Source organism: Notolepis coatsorum, assembly GCF_963971535.1.
Source record: "Notolepis coatsorum genome assembly, chromosome: 4".
NCBI classification, from domain to species: domain Eukaryota; kingdom Metazoa; phylum Chordata; class Actinopteri; order Aulopiformes; family Paralepididae; genus Notolepis; species Notolepis coatsorum.
This window is the reverse complement of record NC_140168.1, coordinates 178728432-178752195: the sequence shown is the minus strand read 5'-3', so window position 1 is coordinate 178752195 and position 23764 is coordinate 178728432. Positions and strand designations below refer to the sequence as shown.

Here is a 23764-nt window from a genome sequence, read left to right as displayed (position 1 = left end):
AACTTAAAAACAGGCATCTGGCAACAAGTAGTAAGCACAGAAGTAAGTACACAAAACCTTTACTTCAGTAGCACTCAAAAGTGATAATTTTTTGTTGTGGAAGAAAGAGCATAATGTTTCCTTTCAAAGGAGACCAGACCCATGCATGTGCTAAGTATAAAATAAATCGCAAATTACTTTGGGTCTGCAATCGTCAGGCATGTTGTGCAGGGGAGGAAACTAACTTTTTGGCTTACCAGCCAACTGGCGAGTATCTGATTTTTTTTACCAGCCAAACAGATTTTTTACCAGACAAAAAAAATCGCTAATTGTGATAATTACTTCTTTGTATGTCAAGCCGCGTCAATGTTGTGTATGCATCTGGGTAGGCACACTGTGCCTTTAAGACAGCACGGTGGTCTTACGACAGTGCTGTGAAGTACCGTCAAGTGTTGTGGTAACGTCAGTTGGGTTGGTGTGCTGTTGTGCACAGTGCACTGGTTGAGCTAGCCCCTTTCGTGACTGCGATGTGCAAGCCAGGGGCTTTTGAGCATGAAATAAAATGTCTAACCTTACGTCGTAGTCCGGTGCTTTTTTGGAAACATTATAGTCATAACAGATACACCTAGCTGGCTGGTTTGAGCACACGGGGCTAACGTTAGCTAGCAAGCAGCTATAGCTAAAACGCTAACTAGAAGCTAACCACTGTATACAGTTCCAGTAGACTAACATTACACCTCTGTGATTTAAATGTGTCCTTAGTAACTTATACTCGAGGGTTGTACTAGGGTTGGATGCAGTTCCCCGTTGGTCAGTCTGTCTGTTTTCCATCTTCTGCTGTGTTTAACGTTATCTGTTTGCGAGTGCTCCTGATGGCTAGCCTAGTACCGCGGGACTTTTATTATTATATGTCCGCGGGTTGGCCAGTACTGCGCAAACGTTTATTAAACATTATATGTCCGCGGGTGGTCTTGTGCAGTGCTCTCGTGGCACTGTCAACTAAAGCGAACACTCAGAAGACGCGCACCGTTTGCCAGTGCAGTGATTGCAGAATGTTTTATTTTTTTGTATACTCGCCAGCAGGGGAGGAAACTAACTTTTTGGCTTACCAGCCAACTGGCGAGTATCTGATTTTTTTTACCAGCCAAACGTAAAAAATACTAGCATTTGGCCAGTAAAGTGGCCTAATTTCCTCCCCTGATGTTGTGCAAAACTAGCCCCATGTTTGCCCCGATGCATATGTGGTTAAGACCCAGAACACACCTGCTCCGTAGGGCTTCCTTCTCTGACCTCGGGGCAGGAAGCAAGGTGTTCGTGGAGGAAACTCACCTGGGCAAACTTGTGTATCTGCTCCACCACAGCAGCGAACAGAGCCCCCACACTCTCGTCAATCAGACTCTGCATGTACTGGACCGCCTCCTCATCTGACAGGTCCAATCGGAACTTGTCCTGCACCTGGAGGGGGAGGGGTAAATGGAATTCTCAAATTATTATTATTTTTATATATACAGTAAAACAAATCTGCAACAGTAGAGCTGATATTGGAGAAAATGTACTATCACAATATTTAGGACTTTATCAATATCGATATCTAATTTCTTTCTTTCAGTTTAACACTTTGATTGCCACGCAGTATGCCCATCCTTATGCCCAGTCTGCCAGTGCTGTAACCCTATGGAGATGTTTACCTTCTTTGTAGGGCTATAACTTTTTTAATATTATAGCTATATCGACATTACTATGGCCCATTCAACATCGGGTATCTATCGTTCCGGATGTGGGAACGTTATATTTTTTCATTCATACATTGTTGTGTTAATACCGTCGAGAATATAAGTATGTTTTTAAGGTTTTCTGCAGTAATTCCTAAAACGCAAGTTATAGGCCCTGACGCATATGATAGATTATCAATTGGCGTTTCTTTCCTATACACGCTATATTAAAAAATTCAAATGTATATGATCGGTATACATTATGCTTCATCATGCGTGAAGGAAGGGGGGTGGGGGTCGTTTATAATTCCTTGATCGTCAGTAACTGCTTTATTTAGTATGGGTTGATATGTTGATCAGATGGATTGCCGTGAAATTAATAAACAATCGGGCTGAAATACCGTTCGCCGATGAGACTGGAGGAAAAATATTCCAAATATTTGACGTCGATCTGCTAGATCCATTTCCCGTTTGTATGACGCAATAAACGCCGAAATCATTTCCGAAAGCGATCCCATGCACTCGAGTGTTTGTCTGGATCCACGTAACAAGATATTACTGCCGGAGGGATTTCCTCGATGCACCGAGCGCCACTTCCGGTTTGGCTTGGAGTGTAACTCGCCGGATATCCACCAGGTGGCGGTATTGAGGCGTTGCAATATCAGACAGGGTCCAGCTGCAGTCCCGGAGTGAGGCTGGATGAATTATGAATGCCATGGCGAAAAAATTAAATATTGATCCCAAAAACGTGTTTATTCGTTGTTGGCGTTCAACGCATGGCGGGCAATAACGAATTATCACGTTGTTGGCGTCCAATGTGTTAACGGGTGATAATGGTATGACTTCTGCTATTAGCTAATGTTAAAGGCTCATTTTCATTGGGTACAATACAGTAAAATGTGTATTTTTCTGAGCCAAACCAAGCAGTGCAGTGAATCTATAATTCAAGCTCTGTAGTATGAATACCTTTTAAACACACACACAAAGAATTGAAAAAATTTAACGAATCGTGGCATCAAAATCAAAGTTTGTATTGAATCTGAATTGTGTGTATCGTGACATGACGAATCGGTATATAGCATGATTATCTGCTATAATCCCACTGAATATTTGCTTTTTATCATTCATTTAGATAACATTTTTCATACAAATATTGATAGCAGTGCAGGGATTTGGAAAGTGCCAGTAATGAAGAAAAACCATGATAAACGTGTCACTAAAGGAAAGGATAATATTTCTGTCCGTTAAAACAGCGGACAGGAACTTTAATTTAGTTTAAAACAGCGGACAGGAACTTTAGTTTAGTTTAAAACAGCGGACAGGAACTTTAGTTTAAAACAGCAGACCTGAACTTTTTTTTTATACAATATTTGTATTGGGTTTTACAGTACACATTTCAGGTTTTCATTGTCGTCAGTTATTCTTAATTCCTTTTCTCCACAAGTTTATACAAGTATACCCACATACCCCCTCCCCTTTTCTCTCTCAGCATCTTTGAGTCTGTTTTTACTGTTGTCATATAGAAATAATACGTACATTCATTGGTACCTCCATTAAAATAGCTCGTACATAAATAAAAATTATAAAAAATTAAAAATTAAAATATAAAGATAAAAAATTTAAATAAATAAATGACATCTTTATAACACCTTCAGTGACGTGCCTCCGCTCTTCCCCGGGGTCTGGGTCACGACTGACCGCGGCAGAGAGCGGGGGGACTCATCATATAGCAGCCCTCCTATATCTTCCCTTCTCAGATAGTCATTAAATGGTTTCCATATATCCTCGTAAACCTCTACGGTATATTGTTCCTGAGGATATATGATTCTCTCCATAGACATGCATTGTGCCATGTTCTTAATCCAAGCACCAATTGTCTATTTTCTTCCAATTGAAAGCTATTGCTCTTTTTGCGTGCAGTATAGCAAAATCAATACATTTAAATTGTTTGGTTCTCAGGTTGAGATTTACTGGATATAGGTGTAGCAATATCATTTTGGAGTCTAATGGGATATTCACTGACAGGATATCTTTGATTTTATTCACCACCTCCCCCCAGAACTTCTTGATTTTGTCACATTCCAAAATACAGTGTATAAAAGTTCCCCGAACCTCTGTACATTTAAAGCAACTGTCTGGTGTGTTGCTGTTGTATTTATTCAGTTTGACAGGGGTTATATAAGTCCGCATCAGCCATTTGTATTGAAGTAGTTTTAAGCTAGTGTTGGCTGTTTGTGTCTGAGCCTCCTCGCATGCTCTGTTCCAGTCCTCGTTTGAGATCTCCTCTCCCAAGTCCAGCCTCCATGCCTCCAATCTAGATATTGACGTCTCATCTGAACCAGATACAAGCCAGTTATAGAACATTGATAACAGGCCTTTGCTATTGCAGTTCTTGATGATAATTTTTTCTAAAGATGAAAGTGTAGGAATTACCAGTGATTGGTTTTGCAGAGAGGAAATGAAACTTCTCAGTTGCAAGTATTTAAAGAAATGCTTCCTTGGGATGCTGTATTTTATTGATAGTTCCTCAAAAGACATCAAGACCCCCTCTTTGTAAAGGTCAGATATTTGACTTATTCCTTCTTTTGTCCATAGTTTGAATCCGGCATCCAGTTTGCCTGGTTTAAATGAGACGTTTCCCCAGATTGGGCTTTAGTTTAGTTTAAAACAGCGGACAGGAACTTTAGTTTAGTTTAAAACAGCAGACCTGAACTTTAGTTTAGTTTAAAACAGTGGACCTGAACTTTAGTTTAGTTTAAAACAGTGGACCTGAACTTTAGTTTAGTTTAACACTTTCTCCGCCAAGGACGCCTAAACTCGTCATTCCCCGCCATGCTCATTCTGCCAATGACGCCGTAACACGTCATTGAGATCAATATTTAAAAAATCTGTGATCGCAATCATATTTCTCCCGCGGAGACTTGAGATCTACTGTTGATCCCCTCTCAACTCTCCAACGGTTCAAGAGCGCCATCTGGTGGCCGATCGGCGGATCGCCCAAACCGGAAACGGAAACTGGTGCTCATCCAAATTCGGGCCGATCACTCGCTATATGTCCCGGGACTCGAGCTAGACACAATGGATAGCAATCCGTTACCAATAACTCGATAAACAACATGATTTGGACGTATATACTATTATACAACCTGGAGATGGATCGCATATTTCAACATCTCATAATAGGAATATTTTTGCTCCACGCTCATCGCCCAACGGCCCGAGGAGACAGGGGTGAGTTTCAGCGTTTTTTTTTACCGTGTTCGATACAAACTGCTCTAATGATCATATGACCCACACTAGATGAATCATCTAACGTTGGCCACGGAATTATAAACGACCCCCCCCCCCCCCCATCCGGTCAACATCAGATGATAAGTAGTAACTTCTAGAAGCACGTCCATTTGAAATGTTTTATCTTGCGCAGATCGCTATCAAACTGTATTTGATCATCAATATAATGCATTTAGGGCTATAAATCACATTCTGGAGAATGCTGCAGAAAACGATAAAAACATATTTATACTTTAGACCGTATTTTAGTATGAATATGTGAATGAAAAAGTATAACGTTCCTACGTCCTGAACGATAGATAATTGACGTTGAATGGGCCATAGTAATGTCAATTTAGCAATACAATTTAAAAAGTTATAGCCCTGCAAAGAAGGGGAACTTCTCCATAGACAAATAGAGCTGGCAGAGGATGGTATAATGATGTACATAAGCCTGGCGAAGAAAGTGTTAAAACAGTGGACCTGAACTTTAGTTTAGTGTAAACAGCGGACCTGAACTTTAGTTTAGTTTAAAACAGTGGACCTGAACTTTAGTTTAGTTTAAAACAGTGGACCTGAACTTTAGTTTAGTGTAAACAGCGGACCTGAACTTTAGTTTAGTGTAAACAGTGGACCTGAACTTTAGTTGGCTCCATTATTAATTAGGGCTGTCAGTTTATCGCGTTAATTAGATTAATTAATTACACAGCAAATTATCGCGTTATGAAAATGTACCCAAAATTAATAAATAATAAAATAAAAATAAAAAAATTATAATTTTTTTTTATCTCATTCATTCCATAAGAACGTAGAATACACATTTACAGACTTTTTTTTTTTAATATGGTCCATTTGCATGTTCTTGGTATCTGATTCTAGGGACATCTATGGATCTCAGGGAATGTGTAATAAAGATAAAGATAAAGATATTCCCAGTGTCAGAAATACTGTGCCTGTTACTAGGCTTGAGTAAATTGTAATGAACCAAATGAGAATATCAATACATTTTTTTTTTATCTTTGACTGTGAATAGCACCATGCTCAAATTGACCAGACCTGAGAAATCTAAGCAAATGAATAAATGGAAGATGATTAAACAGAAGGTTTTGTAGATACAGTACTGAATTCTGCCATCCGGACACATGCAATTTGAACTATAATTATAGAATATAAAATATCAGGCATAAAATGGTTATGCGATTAAAATGCGATTAATTAGATTAATTAATTACAAATCCTGTAATTAATTTGATAAAATTTTTTAATCGCCTGACAGCACTATTATTAATACAACATTTCTACCTTCTTAACCGTCTTGTCTGGCTCCAGCGCGATGTCAGGGATATTGGCGTCCACCATGAGGGAGAACAGATTCAGGATCAGGTTGGAGTACCTGCAGTGTGGCAGAGGGACAGAAGGGGACATGTTCAAACTCAACAGAGCTGATCCAGTACAGTACAGCAGTGGCTCTCAACATGGGGTGCGGGGACCCCCGGGGTTCCTTGATGGGGTACTAAAGCGGTCCCCAGAAAAGGGAATAGTTTTCAACATTCAAGATATTACTTGACCCCGAAGGGGATCAATAAAGGAATATCATATCTTATCTTATTCATTTATCATATGCACAGTTAAACAGTTACATTGTGCTAGTTTGCTAGTCCCTTCACATGGACTCTTCTGGGTTATACTGGGGTTCTCAGCCTAATGTGCATCAACTTGGGGGTCCTTGACATGAAAAAGGGTTGAGAATCACTACCATAAAGGGAAGGTAGATGTGTGTGTACCTCTGGATGATTAGGCAGGGGAGGTAGGGGTGTGTGTGTACCTCTGGATGATTAGGCAGGGGAGGTAGGGGTGTGTGTGTGTGTGTACCTCTGGATGATTAGGCAGGGGAGGTAGGGGTGTGTGTGTACCTCTGGATGATTAGGCAGGGGAGGTAGGGGTGTGTGTGTACCTCTGGATGATTAGGCAGGGGAGGTAGGGGTGTGTGTGTGTGTGTACCTCTGGATGATTAGGCAGGGGAGGTAGGGGTGTGTGTGTACCTCTGGATGATTAGGCAGGGGAGGTAGGGGTGTGTGTGTGTGTGTACCTCTGGATGATTAGGCAGGGGAGGTAGGGGTGTGTGTGTACCTCTGGATGATTAGGCAGGGGAGGTAGGGGTGTGTGTGTGTGTGTACCTCTGGATGATTAGGCAGGGGAGGTAGGGGTGTGTGTGTGTACCTCTGGATGATTAGGCAGGGGAGGTAGGGGAGGTGTGTGTGTGTACCTCTGGATGATTAGGAAGGGGAGGTGTGTGTGTGTGTCCGTGTGTGTGTGTAGCTCCGCAGGTGTAGGAAGGGGAGGTGTGTCTGTGTGTGTACCTCCGCAGGTGTAGGAAGGGGAGGTGAGTGTGTGTGTGTGTACTAGGGGTGGACGGTATAAACGGTATACGGTATAAACGGTATGAATTTGCTCTACGGTATGGATTTTGACTATACCTTGTAACCGGTAGAGCAGCTCTAAAATAGCAATGACGTCATGTAAACACAGCGCGACTATTTCACTCGCATTTGCCCCTAAAAATAGATAGAATTAGTCATAGATAATAGATATGTGCAAACTGGAAAAAGTTATTTAGGAGGCTTCGCGCAGTGGGCATGTCAACACGCAATTGTCATTTCATAATAAACACATATCACTGCGGCGCACAGCAAGTTTCAATTTCAGTTCCTGGCATTTTTAACCAGTGGAGAAAGGTAAGATATTTCCCTATTGTTTTTCTTATATGAATTATTCTACGTTAATAAAACATACCTGGTGATCAACTACAGTTTGCTGTGAACATTATGATGTGTAGTGTTCTGACGGCTGGGCAGCGCGAACTGGATGTTGGATTTTGCGAGAAGGATATGCAGCTGCAGAGCCGCAGAATCCACCATAACCCACCCATCTGTACCGGCACCGTGCAGTACTCCAATTCAGCCATTGGCAATTCAGCTGTTGGGTGGGGGGCGCTGTTGAGCGGTCCCCAGATAGAGCCTTAAAACAGCTGAATCTGCTGCTCTGCAGCGACATACTCTTTGCAAATAAGTCGTTGCGAGGTGGAGAGAGTCATCACGCAAACCCACGATAATGTTGCTGTCTCTCTCTGCCAAATTTCTCAGTTCTTCGCTTGATATAATTAATACAAATGTCCAATATAACGGAATTCGTTAGCTCATAAAAATTTGATTATAACAGACTGCTGTTTATTAATGTCGGGCGACTGCCCACAGACACCCATTTGATTTAAAGTGCAGCAGCACGGAGTCTCTGGACTTATTTTATTTGGAATATAATGACTGTATACGCAAAAGTAGCCTAGTTTTAAGTTAAAATATTATAAATCTACATGCCTTGAGGATGTCATTTATATAGCCTGCCTATCAGGCAAAAAAAATAATTCTAACGGAAACACTGATACCGTGATATATACCGTTACCGCCTATGCTTCAAATTATACCGTGATATACATTTTAGACCATACATACCGTCCACCCCTAGTGTGTACCTCTGGATGATTAGGAAGGGGAGGTGTGTGTGTGTACCTCTGGATGATTAGGAAGGGGAGGTGTGTGTGTGTACCTCTGGATGATTAGGAAGGGGAGGTGTGTGTGTGTGTGTGTCCGTGTGTGTGTGTAGCTCCGCAGGTGTAGGAAGGGGAGGTGTGTCTGTGTGTGTACCTCCGCAGGTGTAGGAAGGCGGTGTAGCACTGCTTCCTGAACTCCTGGTACTGCTCACTCTGCATGCCTCCCATCCCCTCCACCATCTCCTTGCTGAGCTTCATGGGGGGGGGCAGGGGCTTGGGGTCACGACCCAGGATGTAGCCGAAGTCGACGTGGAACAGCTTCCCTGGGTGGAGGGCGAGGAAGTCGGGTTGAATCACAAACGTCTTCCTCGATGAACCTGCCGTCTAATTCCTGTTCTCTTTTTTTAAACTCGAGGAACCTTCCTCTCCACCGCTGTTCATCAAACAGTGATCATCACTGTTCATCCAACAGTGTTCATCACTGTCCATCCAACTGATCATTCATCACTGTCCATCCAACTGATCATTCATCACTGTCCATCCAAGTGTTCATCACTGTCCATCCAACTGATCATTCATCACTGTCCATCCAAGTGTTCATCACTGTCCATCCCACTGATCATTCATCACTGTCCATCCCACTGATCATTCATCACTGTCCATCCAACTGATCATGCATCACTGTCCATCCAACTGATCATCCATCACTGTCCATCCCACTGATCATTCATCACTGTCCATCCAAGTGTTCATCACTGTCCATCCAACTGATCATTCATCACTGTCCATCCCACTGATCATTCATCACTGTCCATCCAACTGATCATCCATCACTGTCCATCCCACTGATCATTCATCACTGTCCATCCAAGTGTTCATCACTGTCCATCCAACTGATCATTCATCACTGTCCATCCCACTGATCATTCATCACTGTCCATCCAACTGATCATTCATCACTGTCCATCCCACTGATCATTCATCACTGTCCATCCAACTGATCATTCATCACTGTCCATCCAAGTGTTCATCACTGTCCATCCCACTGATCATTCATCACTGTCCATCCAACTGATCATTCATCACTGTCCATCCAACTGATCATTCATCACTGTCCATCCAACTGATCATTCATCACTGTTCATCCAACTGATCATTCATCACTGTTCATGCAACTGATCATTCATCACTGTCCATCCAACTGATCATTCATCACTGTCCATCCAACTGATCATTCATCACTGTCCATCCCACTGATCATTCATCACTGTCCATCCAACTGATCATTCATCACTGTCCATCCAACTGATCATTCATCACTGTCCATCCAAGTGTTCATCACTGTCCATCCCACTGATCATTCATCACTGTCCATCCAACTGATCATTCATCACTGTCCATCCAACTGATCATTCATCACTGTCCATCCAACTGATCATTCATCACTGTCCATCCAAGTGTTCATCACTGTCCATCCCACTGATCATTCATCACTGTTCATCCAAGTGTTCATCACTGTCCATCCAACTGATCATTCATCACTGTTCATCCAAGTGTTCATCACTGTCCATCCAACTGATCATTCATCACTGTTCATCCAAGTGTTCATCACTGTCCATCCAACTGATCATTCATCACTGTCCATCCAAGTGTTCATCACTGTCCATCCCACTGATCATTCATCACTGTTCATCCAACTGATCATTCATCACTGTCCATCCAACTGATCATTCATCACTGTCCATCCAACTGATCATTCATCACTGTTCATCCAAGTGTTCATCACTGTCCATCCCACTGATCATTCATCACTGTCATCCAAGTGTTCATCACTGTCCATCCCACTGATCATTCATCACTGTTCATCCAACTGATCATTCATCACTGTCCATCCAACTGATCATTCATCACTGTCCATCCAACTGATCATTCATCACTGTTCATCCAAGTGTTCATCACTGTCCATCCAACTGATCATTCATCACTGTTCATCCAAGTGTTCATCACTGTCCATCCAACTGATCATTCATCACTGTTCATCCAAGTGTTCATCACTGTCCATCCAACTGATCATTCATCACTGTCCATCCCACTGATCATTCATCACTGTCCATCCAACTGATCATTCATCACTGTCCATCCAACTGATCATTCATCACTGTCCATCCAACTGATCATTCATCACTGTCCATTCCACTGATCATTCATCACTGTCCATCCCACTGATCATTCATCACTGTCCATCCAACTGATCATTCATCACTGTCCATCCAACTGATCATTCATCACTGTCCATCCAACTGATCATTCATCACTGTCCATTCCACTGATCATTCATCACTGTCCATCCCACTGATCATTCATCACTGTCCATCCAACTGATCATTCATCACTGTTCATCCAAGTGTTCATCACTGTCCATCCCACTGATCATTCATCACTGTTCATCCAACAGTGTTCATCACTGTTCATAGACTGTTCATTAGGGGTGTAACGGTACACAAAAACCACGGTACAGTACGTACCTCGGTTTTGAAGTCACGGTTCGGTACAGGTTTTCGGTACAGTGGGGTAAAGTTTGGCTTTCCATGTTCCACTCAGGGGTGATGTAGTGTGCAGTAACTAATTGTACTTGTAGGGCTGTCAACGAATATTCTATATTGAAATGAATAATTGACTTGTAATTTTCTTTTATAATAATTATATTAGATTGTGAAAAAAACAGCCCCCTGTGGGCGGTCGTTAGTGGTTAACATACCGTTGTATTCGTTCGGTACACTACACAGCCGTTCGGTTCGGTACGGATACGTGTACCTTTACACCCCTACTGTTCATCCAACAGTGTTTATCCAACCGTGTTCATCACTGTTCATCCAACAGAGCATTCATCACTGTTTATCTAACAGAGCATTCATCACTGTTTATCTAACAGAGCATTCATCACTGTTTATCCAACAGAGTATTCATCACTGTTTGTCCAACAGAGTATTTGTTTTTTCATTGTTCATCCAACAGGGTGTTTATCTGAGAATTGTGTTAAAAACAAGGACACACAGTGTCATAGAAGCGTTCTCTCATAGGTGAGCGAGAGGCTAAGCACTTTCTCGCTCTCTCCTCCAAATCAACAAATAGCCAATAGCGAAACACGGCTCAGAATGTCAGTAACTTAAATACTTAGCTAAAGTAGCTACAGTATAAACATGGCTCAGAATGTCAGTAACTAGATACTTGTGGGACAATACTAGGGGGCAGAGCGGCTAAGTGTGTGAGTGAGTGAATGACTTCATACAGTCTTATTTTTTAATACGAATAAAATGTTATTAAAAAAGGCATGCGTGGGGGCGGTTAGGTGGCGTAGCGGAGATTGCGTTCGTCACCAACCCCGGAGCTGTGAGCTGGATTCGAACAGGCGAATGTCACCAGCTTGGCTGGCCGTTCACACTAATACAATTGGCTGTATTAGAGGGTGGGAGAAGCTGGCGGGGTGGGTCCGGGTCGTTGTAAACAGCGACTCCTACAGTTCGGTCGGGGCGCCTGCTAAGCGCGGATAGGACCTGAGTGGGATAGTGTGATCCTTCCACACGCTACGCCCTCTCAGGGAGGATCCGCGCTGCCAGGTGAAAAGAAGCGGTTGATTGGCTGGACGTGTGTCGGAGGAAGCACGTGATAGCCTCCACTCTCCCAGATGATCTGACTGTGGGGGGTAAGTGCGCAGCGACCCGGAAGGGGATTGGGAATTGGCATACGACTAACATTGGGATGGGGAGAAAATCGGAGGAAAATGGAGGGGGAAAAAGATCAAAAAAAAAAAAAAAAAAAAAAAAGCATGCGTGTGTCTGGCTCACCTGTCTTAGTGAGCAGCAAGTTGTCCAGGTGTCTGTCTCCCACTCCCAGGATATACGTAATGACACAGTAACCAGCTGTGAAACACACACGGATGATTGAGTAAGAGCTTTTAGACAAATCTGACGACAAGAGGCGGTCACCTGAACCGATGTGGGCGGGTCTTAAAGAGACTGAGGACTCACCACAGCTCTTGACGTAGGTGTCCATCACCTCTGAGCTGATGCCATAGGGTCCCTTCTCACTGGGAGCGTGCTTTCTGAAGAAGCTCTGTTGAAGACAGGGAGGAACGGAGGTTATGTTGTTTTCCAATTTCCAATGTGTTGAAAATAAAGGTCCAATCTGTGATTTATTATGATTACTGTAAAGTGTCACAAAACAAATGACACATTTTGAAATAGACATCCTGAGTCGTTCCAATACAGCCCTATATACCTATTTTTCACATGTAATCATATGCTTTATTTTTCAATTATTCAATTAACAATGGACAAAGACCTCACAGGATGGCAGAGTGGGTGAGAAGTGTCACAAAACAAGCGACACTTTTGGACAATGACATCCTGAGTCGTTCCTATGTGACCAGTATAATCTTTAAACTGAACTCTGGAGGATAGCTGGCTCTACTTATAAAAAATGGAAATGAGCCTTTAATATCTGCAGACAAGGTCCCGGGTGTCTGTGAGAAGGGAGGAACCCTGAGGAATGTGGGCCTCTGGAAGATGGGAGAGAGAGAGCTGTAAGAGCTTAACCCTTTCAGACGACCAGGGGATTAAGGGTTGAGGGTTGAAAGACAGAGTCCGGGAACTAGTGGGGAGATCTTAAAGAAAGAAAAGAAACTATATAACAATTAAATGTTTAAAATGTGTACAGTAAGAGTTTTCAAAATGGCATGCTTATAATTGACTGTCAGTAAAGAAAAATACTAAAAGAATTATGTTTAAAAAAGGAGGGATTTGTCTGGAGGGATTCTTTAAGAAGATCCTATGAAGGGCCCCAGTCACGTGGTTCCCCCAGACAAAGCCGTTGTACGTTTTGAAGGGAAAAGGGACTTTCTGTTACTGTTAGATAACAGTAACAGAAATATCATATTTCAAAGAAGGATGAGTTCATAACGAATTATGTACTGTATGTTGGTTTGCTAAACTAAATGACGATCCTGTGACATCAATGTTCTTCGACCAATCAGGAATATGGTATAATGTCAAATAAAAGAGACTGTTGCGGAGGCAAGAGCCAGACTTTTTTGAGAGATTTTGAGGAGAGGACTGAAACCTGATATATAGTAAGCTGAAAAACCTGTGTACTTTTATAAATGAAACTGAACCCTTAAATGTAATTTTCTACTGTTAAAAAATAAAAAACAATCCTCTTTTGGAAACCACGTTTTGCTTCTATTTTTCCCAAAAAGACGGGTAAGGATGGAGATGTATTTTTGCATTGTAACTTTACCAGTAATAATAATAATAATAATAATAATGATAATGTGCACCAATGTGCCTGTATTGTGCCTAATATATGATATAAAAAAGAACTTTTTCCCCAGACGGAGGAGGAGGAGAAAGGTGGGTTCGGCAAGCCTGGTTTTATCAAGTAATGCCATATAGTGATAAGATGTGTAAGTGGCTTTATCCCTAGCTATAATGGGGATATAACTATGACTATAGGCTTTATCCCTACGGAGTAAAAGGAGACTTATGATTATGCATTAAGGACTAAAGGTGCATTCTGTATAATGGGGATATAACTATAACTATAGGCTTTATCCCTACGGAGTAAAAGGAGACTTATGATTATGCATTAAGGACTAAAGGTGCATTCTGTATAATGGGGATATAACTATAACTATAGGCTTTATCCCTACGGAGTAAAAGGAGACTTATGATTATGCATTAAGGACTAAAGGTGAATTCTGTATATTGGGATTATCAAGTAAAGCCATATAGTGATAATACGTGTAACGGATTAGGGAAATGGACCTCCTCTGAATATAGAGAGTCCTTCCCAGTGCAAATAAAATAACAGATTCCGCAACTTCAATCACTCGACGTTAAAGGTCGATGACTGACGGGGGTCGGAACGGTGCATTCGCTGTCTCTTGTCGGTCAGTGGTAACAACAACATTTTGTAGACTCGGTTGGTCCTGCGTGTCAACCACTTCACAGGACGCTGTTTGAGGTGTAGATAGGCAGACCAATGAGTTATGAAGTTATCGATCTGACCTAAGAGCGAGCGTGGGCATTCAACATGGCGTCCCTGGCGATGTGCATTTATACTAACCAAAATAGGTGCTAAAACGGCCGAAGAAGACAGGACTACTGTCAAAATCCTCTGGAGTAAAATTAAATTACAGATTTGGCAAAATCAAAAAAGTAGGAGGTTCTACTTAAACAAAGGATCACGCTTAAAGTATATTTTTGTGATTGCGGTAAAAAGGTTTACTCATGACTAAAAAGTTACGTAATGTTTTCTTACAGTCAAAAAAAAAAAAGTAGGAGGTTCTACTTAAACAAAGGATCACGCTTAAAGTATATTTTTGTGATTGCGGTAAAAAGGTTTACTCATGACTAAAAAGTTACGTAATGTTTTCTTACAGTCAAAAAAAAGTAGGAGGTTCTACTTAAACAAAGGATCACGCTTAAAGTATATTTTTGTGATTGCGGTAAAAAGGTTTACTCATGACTAAAAAGTTACGTAATGTTTTCTTACAGTCAAAAAAAAAAGTAGGAGGTTCTACTTAAACAAAGGATCACGCTTAAAGTATATTTTTGTGATTGCGGTAAAAAGGTTTACTCATGACTAAAAAGTTACGTAATGTTTTCTTACAGTCAAAAAAAAAAAAAATAGGAGGTTCTACTTAAACAAAGGATCACGCTTAAAGTATATTTTTGTGATTACTGTGAAAATTCTGCTGGGTGAAGTTGCAATGCAAAAATCACTTTCATGCTTTGTTCACAGAAAAGCGAGGGCTTCCTAGCCCAAAGACACTGTTTGTAAGGGGAGACTGGATGTGAAGCGAAGCCAAAACGGCCGTTCACAGAAAGGCGAGGGCTCCCTAGCCCAAAGACACTGTTTGTAAGGGGAGACTGGATGTGAAGCGAAGCCAAAACGGCCGTTCACAGAAAGGCGAGGGCTCCCTAGCCCAAAGACACTGTTTGTAAGGGGAGACTGGATGTGAAGCGAAGCCAAAACGGCCGTTCACAGAAAGGCGAGGGCTCCCTAGCCCAAAGACACTGTTTGTAAGGGGAGACTGGATGTGAAGCGAAGCCAAAACGGCCGTTCACAGAAAGGCGAGGGCTCCCTAGCCCAAAGACACTGTTTGTAAGGGGAGACTGGATGTGAAGCGAAGCCAAAACGGCCGTTCACAGAAAGGCGAGGGCTCCCTAGCCCAAAGACACTGTTTGTAAGGGGAGACTGGATGTGAAGCGAAGCCAAAACGGCCGTTCACAGAAAGGCGAGGGCTCCCTAGCCCAAAGACACTGTTTGTAAGGGGAGACTGGATGTGAAGCGAAGCCAAAACGGCCGTTCACAGAAAGGCGAGGGCTCCCTAGCCCAAAGACACTGTTTGTAAGGGGAGACTGGATGTGAAGCGAAGCCAAAATGGCCGTTCACAGAAAGGCGAGGGCTCCCTAGCCCAAAGACACTGTTTGTAAGGGGAGACTGGATGTGAAGCGAAGCCAAAACGGCCGTTCACAGAAAGGCGAGGGCTCCCTAGCCCAAAGACACTGTTTGTAAGGGGAGACTGGATGTGGAGCGAAGCCAAAACGGCCGTTCACAGAACTGGAAGCTAACTAGCTCGCCATCCGCCAACAAGCCAGGAGTGTACTGAATGCTAACTGGATGGCTACCTAGCCCGAGGCTACGTGACACGAAGCCAGACGGAAGCTAACTAGCTCACCATCGGCTAACAGACCAGTGCTAACACGATGTCTCACAATCATTCCCACACCATAGAGGAGGAATTACCCTCGGAGGAGAGATTGGGGGTGTTTTTACCCGACCTGGGTCTGGACTACCCAGGAGAACGGGAGGACCGCCCTGAGTCCCCTGATACGTTTGCGGGAAGTGAGGAATTCACAGAACCAAGCGAACCCCTATATCCAGAGCTGCCAGCTGTACAGCAGGCCGTAATTGGAACACGAACGGTTCCGAAGGCTACGGCCCCTGCATACTGGCCCGAAGGCCTGGGACTTCAGGGACAGTGGAGCCCCCTGCCCCAAGTCCCTACAACACACTCTACGCCAGAGGAGCAGACCATGCCCCCTGGCATGTCAAGGTTGAATGAAATCTCATGTACTATCAAACCCAGATCTCAACCAGGAAACCCTAAGCATATACAGCACCTATGGGTCTGCTCCATATGGTTACAAAATTTTGTACCAAAAGGAAACCACGCATTTGTGGTTAACCCAGCCAACAGAGGCCTACGTAATGGGGGGGGAATGGCAAAAGCCATACAAGACATGGCAGGACCCGGCTACGCCGACTGGTGTGCAAGAGAAGTAGCCAGACAACCTCATAACCTCCTTAAGGATGGCACAGTGCTGGTAGGAGTCCCCTACCTACTTAAAAATAAGGGTTACGAGGGGATACTGACAATTGCCATGCAAGACATACTGCCCGAAACAGACCTTGAAAGCCAAACCCGAGTACTCCTGGCATATTACAGGAGCATTTTCAGACAAGCCCAGAGAGTAGGCATAACAAGCCTAGTCATGACACTGTTCGGAACAGGGATTTGGCACTATGACGTCAACACGAGCATATGGTGCTTCTTGGAAGCCTACCAAGAAATACCGGCTGCATCCATGGCAGTGGTCTTGCTAGTCCCGGACAAATACCAAGCAAACACAGTGCGCAGAGCTCAAATGGAGGCATGGCCATCACATTACCGAAATGGCTGGGGAAATCTGTTCGAAGAAATTGAGCCCACTATGGTCGGAGACCTCACACAGGTCATGAACGAGGTGGCATACAGAAACCAGACATGGTCTGGTCCTCAGGGAACACCACGGGAAGCGAGTCACTCAGAACAGAGGGCCCAAATCACGTGGCCCCCGTCTGGACCCGGGAGGATGTATGAGGAAATACCAGACACTCGGCCTCCCAGCACTGAGAGAGAAGGTCCAGGGGGTTTCACTAACCCTGGAAGCCCTGCACTCCAGTTTTCCGGTGCGAGGCACACCCAGGAGGGGGTGACGCAGGAACGTAGTCAGGACTCAGGAGCAGACGCGGACCAAGCACGGCCTGTACCCCCTCACAAGTACATCAGCCAGAGGGATCCCCGCTCCATTAGTGACCCCTCTGGATGTGAAATGAGGGAAGTTACTAGCGGGGGACAACTACAGACGCTGGGGGGATCAGCTACACCAATGGCTACATCAACCCCAGGGCGAGATTACTCCCTGGGGTACTTAAGCCCAGGACCACGTGTTCACGAGGAAGTGAAACAAGCGAGAGCAGCCTACACCTCTCGCCGTGGTGAACACTCCGGGGCGAGAGGAATATCTACCGACTCTCACAAAGAAACACCAGACATAACAGTCACTAACTACCCAGTCTGGACCGACAACTCTGACGCACCATGGTCAATTCTCACCTTCACTGGACCATCTTTGACGAGCTATGGTAGATGGGAAACGAGCATGGTAGCGGCAGGAGGCGCTTATTACCGGAACCTGAGGAAACAGGTGATGGAAATAAGGACTAAAGAACCCCTAAAACCGGGCAAGGCAGTAATCACTGAGTGTGATTATAATGTGTTTCACGCGGAGAAAGTTGTCCATGTGACACTGAGCCAAAACAGGTACAATAAAATACAGTCCTCACAAAAGAACTGGGACAATCTGGTGTCCCGGATGAAGGATCTACTGCAGAGAAGAGAAATCTATGCTGGCCATGGTACCAAGGACATGCCCTACCGACTAGCTATAAACCTGATGTGGGGCAGGTCTCGAGTATATGGCCAAAGAGGCATATGGTTGGGGGAGGCAGTAGTCCACGCAATCTCAACCATAAGAAGTGCAAAACACACGGAAATCTGCCTCATGGTAGAACCCAAGGACCATGAGGGAATAACCCAGGCCTTGACTGAAGCAGGAGAGAGTGAGGAGGATGAGGACAGTGAACCGGCATCGGTACCCCTCAATCCCCCTCCAGACACTGAGGGGTCGGGAATTGGACCCAGGAAGGAAAAGTCCAACTCCCAGAGCTCCTCCCGAACAACAGAAAGAGGGAGATCATCCACTCCCCGGAAACCAACAGTACAGTTTGAACCAGAAAGGGATGGACTTGTCAAATCCCGGGCTAAGAGTATTCTTAGACGACTAGGCTGTCCCCAGGAGTCAGGGGACGACCCGACAGATAGCGGACCGGAGTATACTGATTCAGATCAGGACTCAGGAGAAGAGGGAGACCTGGATCGGTCAAGCTCCAGAGCCTCCTCAATGTCCTCATCTAGGTCAAGATCTAGGGAGAGAGTTCGGTACCCAAGGGGCGAACCTCCTAGGCCTCGGAACAAGAGAGCCAAACCGGTCAAACTGAGACCTATAGGCCCCGGGCCCCCCCTGAAGGGCACCGCCTTCCAGTCACCTTCAGGCTTGACCTGGAGCTCAGGATTGGAGGACGTCTCCGACGAAAGTGAAGGAGAATTGGCAGGAGAAGAAACAGGGGATATTATGCCAGCATATCCCGTGACATGGAGGAAGGCTCGGGCCTTAGCACGGTCACCTGAGGCAGAGAAAGTGTTGTCTCACGCGGGAATAACGGAACCATACAAGCATGCATATTTACATGCTGGCTATGACGTACTGCGCGAACAAGTGTACAAACGGGACAGGGCCATGGCCGAAATAGCCAGGAGAGAAAGACACTGGTTGAACAAAGCCCCGTCCATAAGCCCAATCCGAGCCCTGGGACACGGCACAGGGGAACACCGCCCGGAGGTAAGCCCTCACTCCATACTGGCCCAATCTCCCGGAGACATATACCGACCAAGAGGAAAGAGTTTACATACCGACAGGAGTCTGTATGACAGTGCCCAATATGGAGAAAGCAACAAAGCACAAGAATTATTGAGCAAAACCCAAGTGCTCAAGAAACTGGCCCCAGAAATGAATCATGGGGAGACCCAGGCTGCTTATATCCATAGGATTGCTCAGATTTTTCATGGGTCCCCTCTCTACGATGACCCGGATGCCGCTCGCATTTTGCGACACCTCAAAGGACTGGAGATCCCCGAAGGGGCGTCTATGGCCCAAATGATGGAAATAGAAGTGAGAACCCCCGGTCAAGATCCAGGGGAAAATATGGTGGAGAAACTAATCCCACAGGTGAGAGACGGGAGTGTGTCTCTCACTGTTGCAGCGGAATCAGTCATACGTGGAGGACCTGTGCAAGGATCAGGCTTACTACTTGAAAAATTGTTCATAGGAGTACCAGGGGGTAACCGTCTTGCAGCCAAATGCGCAGCATGGTCCCGAGATCAGTTACGGACGGAATGCATGCTGTATGACCAAGTCAAAATGCTTTCTCAAACCAAATACAATAACAGTGAAAGGAAAGGGGAGAACCCACGAGAGGGGAAGGCTCAAATTCGGCCTCCCAGAGCCCAGCAACAGCCAGCGGCTAACGTTAAACCTATCTACTCAAAAAACGACAAAAGGGGGGGCTCCAAGGAGTTCCCCCCGAGGATAACCAAGGACAAGGAAGAGAAGAAGAATTACATGTACCTACCTCCCGACGAGTGGGCCGCATTAACCCCAGAAAAGCAAGCAGAAAGGAGGGCAACAAGGGAGGAATTCAAATCCCGGAAGGAGAGAGAATAGAATCCTGGCCTCCTGGTGATGTGACACATGACACTCGAACATGGGAAGAAGACAGAGTGACAGAGAGTCTATTAACCCTCAATATAGATCCCCAGGAGAGGCCCCTACTGAATGCTATTGCACTCAAGACACAGGAGACGGATGGGAAGTTAACGTGTCAAGTGGGAAACGACCAATACCTAGTAGACACCGGAGCGGAAATTTCCCTGCATGTAAATACACCCATTACCGGATCCATAGAAGTGGAATTAGGTAATGGGACCAGAGCCCTCATGGGAACAGGGGAGAAGCATGGGATATCAGGAGTGGTAGGACCACCTAATTCGGAACCCCTGTTATCCCCAAAAGACTTGATACTACTGTACGAAAAGGAAAAATTCATACCCAGGGGTGACCCGCAAAGGACACAGCACGGAGTCCGTGTCAAATATATGAAGCCAGTGGACATACGGGGCGAAATGGAAAAGGTTGTGGAAGAGTCCGAAAGCCACGAGAAAATCCTCATACGAGAAATACTCAAGAGAGGCTTATATGCTGCCCACAAGAACGACGTGGGAAGGGTGGACCCCAAGTATACACACACTATAAAGGGGACCATACCACCGAGACAAGCACAGCACAGGGTGGACCCGAGGTGCAAAAAGGAGCTGACAGAAACCATCGCGGAATTGGAAGAAATGGGCGTGTTGACTATGTTGGACTCTGCTCTAACAAATACCCCTGTAATGGGAGTCCCCAAACCTGATGGGTCATGGAGATTAGTGCACAACTTAATTGCCCTGAATGCTAGAACATGCTCAGATACCAGGACAATGATAAACATAGCACAGACAACCAGGAATCTGCCCAACAAACGTTGGAAGTCTAGCATTGACCTGGCTAATGGATTCTGGTCAGTACCTATCGACCCCCTATCCACCCAGAAGACGGCGTTCACCTGGAACGGGCTGTCCTATGGATGGACAGTTTTACCACAGGGGTATAAAAACTCCCCGAATGTGTTCCAAGGAGTCATAGAGGACATCCTGAGAGGCCTGGATGTCACCATATACATCGACGATGTGTATTGGACCAATGACTCGGAACAAGAACACTTGGAACTACTGGACCAGGTAGTGACCCGCCTCTCCAGGGCCGGGTTAAAGATAGGCCTCAAGAAGTGCGAGATCGCGAAACATACCCTGAGGTATCTGGGTTTCAACATAACGGACACCGGAAAGTCAGTCAGCAGGGAATACCTGGATCAGGTAGCGGCCATTGAGAAGCCTGTGTCCCTGAGTCAGCTGGACTCTGCCATGGGAAAATGCGGCCACATTATGACCCATGTGCCTGGCTATGCGACAAAGGCATCCCCGCTCCACAAACTGAAAGGCAAAGCCCTCGAGGGAAAAAACCCTAGGAATAGGAACATCCCCATAGAGGAAGTGGAGCCAGGCTGGACGGTGTTCAAAACCCATGTGCTGGAAAACTGCAAAGATCTGGAAAAAAGAGACCCCACCAAACATCTAGAAGTATTCCCACAAGTGGAGGGTACGCAAGGGATAACTCTGAAATGTCAGAATAGAAAGGGGAAGACCCCTTGTCTACTTTTATCCATGCAGTTCACCAATACGGAGGAGCGGTATACAGAAGAAGAACGAATCCTATGTGGAGTATTTAGATTCTGGAATGCCCTGAAGGACTTGGCTCAAGACAAAGATATAATAGTAACCACCGAATTTCCTGCCCTGCAGAGTGCCTCGAAGGGAACTATTACAGGCTCGAGGGCCATGACCTCACGATGGGGACATTGGTCAATGATGTTAACAGATCCTAAAATGAGATTTATCACAACAGGAACCAAGTGTCCCCTAGAAACGAAAACCAAGCTCACCGAGCCTGAGGCCGAACCCAACTGGGTACTCTACACAGACGGAAGTCAGCACAAACAGGACGGAACAAAGGCCAAGTGGGCCTATGTTCTAAAACACAACAATGAGAACATCAAAACAGCGAGTGGCTGGACCGAGGGATCAGCCCAAACGGCAGAGGTAACAGCTATACTGGAGGGCATAATAATGGCCAAAGGGAAGCACATACCGAAACTACTTATTGTAACCGATAGCCAATACTGTTACAACGGAGGAACAGAGAACCTGGAGTACTGGAAAGCGAAAGGATATGAAACCAGCACAGGCAGACCAATGGCCCATGGTGACCTCTGGGCCCTCATAGTGGAACAATTCCGAGGCATGAAAATAGCTTGGAAATGGCTAAAAAGCCATACGGAGGAAACCGGGGTCCACTACCAGGGAAACAAAGAAGTCGACACCCTGGCCCAAAACCGCCCTGAGGTCAGCGGGCTAAAACTCAAAAGACTGGCCTTAGTCACGCCCACTGCCTGGGAAGACAACGGCACAGTGAGAGTACCGGAGGACGAGGCTACTCACATGATCCGACTGGTACATGATAACCTTGGACATGTTGGAAGTAAGAGGATGTTGGTATACCTAAGAACCAACCACATTCACATACCTAAAGCGAAACAAAGAGCGATAACAATCCGGAAGGCCTGTGAACAATGTGCGCTGGTGAGAGGGACGAAACCTGAGCCTGTGCCACTGGGACAAATAGCAGTATCGGAAGCAGGGCTGCATTTTTCCGCCGACGTGTTTGGACCCATGTCGGAGGGGACGAAAAAAAAACACAGGCAGGGACTGGTGATAGTGGACAATGGGCCAGGTAGACTCAGAATGTACCCTATCCCCACTCCAACGGCTGCAGTAATATGCAACTGCATATCACAGTTCCTAAGGGAAGAGCCAAGGGCTACATCGCTCAGGATGGATAATGCCACCTACTTCACTCACGGAACAGTGAAGACACTACTGGAGGAAGCGGGTGTAATGGCCCAATACTCGGTGCCCTACCAGCCCAATACGAACGGAGTGGCCGAGAGGGCTGTGCGCTCTATAAAAGAGCAGATAATCAAGGAGGATATGTTGCGATCCTGGGATGAACCAATCTCTCTCCTTAGGATACACCAAGCTGTGAACTTGGGAAGAGAGGATAAGAGATGTGTTTCAGAAGATAACACGGCTGTCTCTTCTCCCTTCTCCTTAGGTGAAGCCGTGTGGGTGCTCCGAAAACCCCTGGCAGGAAATCCCAGCAAGAAGTGTGAAAGCAAAGATACCATTGTTGAAATACTTAGTCCCAGGCGATTTAGATTACAGAACCTAGGTATAGTGCACGTAAATCAAGTCTGCAAGACCGGGTGAAGAAAGGGAAAGATGGCTGGAATCTCAAGCTCTACGCCACAGAAAACGGGAAGTAAGATGGCCCAAAGGGGTGTACCGGGACTTAGAGAATCCATGCCTTTCGCCTTGGAGTGCGCCAGGCACAAAATATTGATCTGTATGGCGCCAGGATTGTCCCCTTTGAACGGGGACACTGGAAACATACGAGGCGCCAGCGTTTTTATGGGTGTGGCTGATGGAGCAGTTAAGGCGGCGAAAAAGGGGTATCTGTCGGATAACAGATCACTAATACGTCACCCTGACACCCCGGACGCAGAACCTGTGGAGGGACCAGGAGGAAGTATAATCAGA

At 45.1% G+C, this 23764-nt stretch overlaps 1 protein-coding gene across 1 annotated transcript in view; it reads right to left on the bottom strand.

Moving 5' to 3' along the window:
* pik3c3 (phosphatidylinositol 3-kinase, catalytic subunit type 3) overlaps positions 1 to 23764 on the bottom strand; it is a 123311-nt gene that overhangs the window by 3112 nt on the left and 96435 nt on the right. The window contains exons 20-24 of the mRNA XM_084312477.1: positions 12537 to 12621; positions 12354 to 12428; positions 8663 to 8831; positions 6264 to 6354; positions 1309 to 1434 (exon numbers count right to left, since the gene is read on the bottom strand). Of these exons, the coding sequence (XP_084168603.1) occupies positions 1309 to 1434; positions 6264 to 6354; positions 8663 to 8831; positions 12354 to 12428; positions 12537 to 12621 (546 nt within the window). The remainder of the gene's footprint in view (positions 1 to 1308; positions 1435 to 6263; positions 6355 to 8662; positions 8832 to 12353; positions 12429 to 12536; positions 12622 to 23764) is intronic.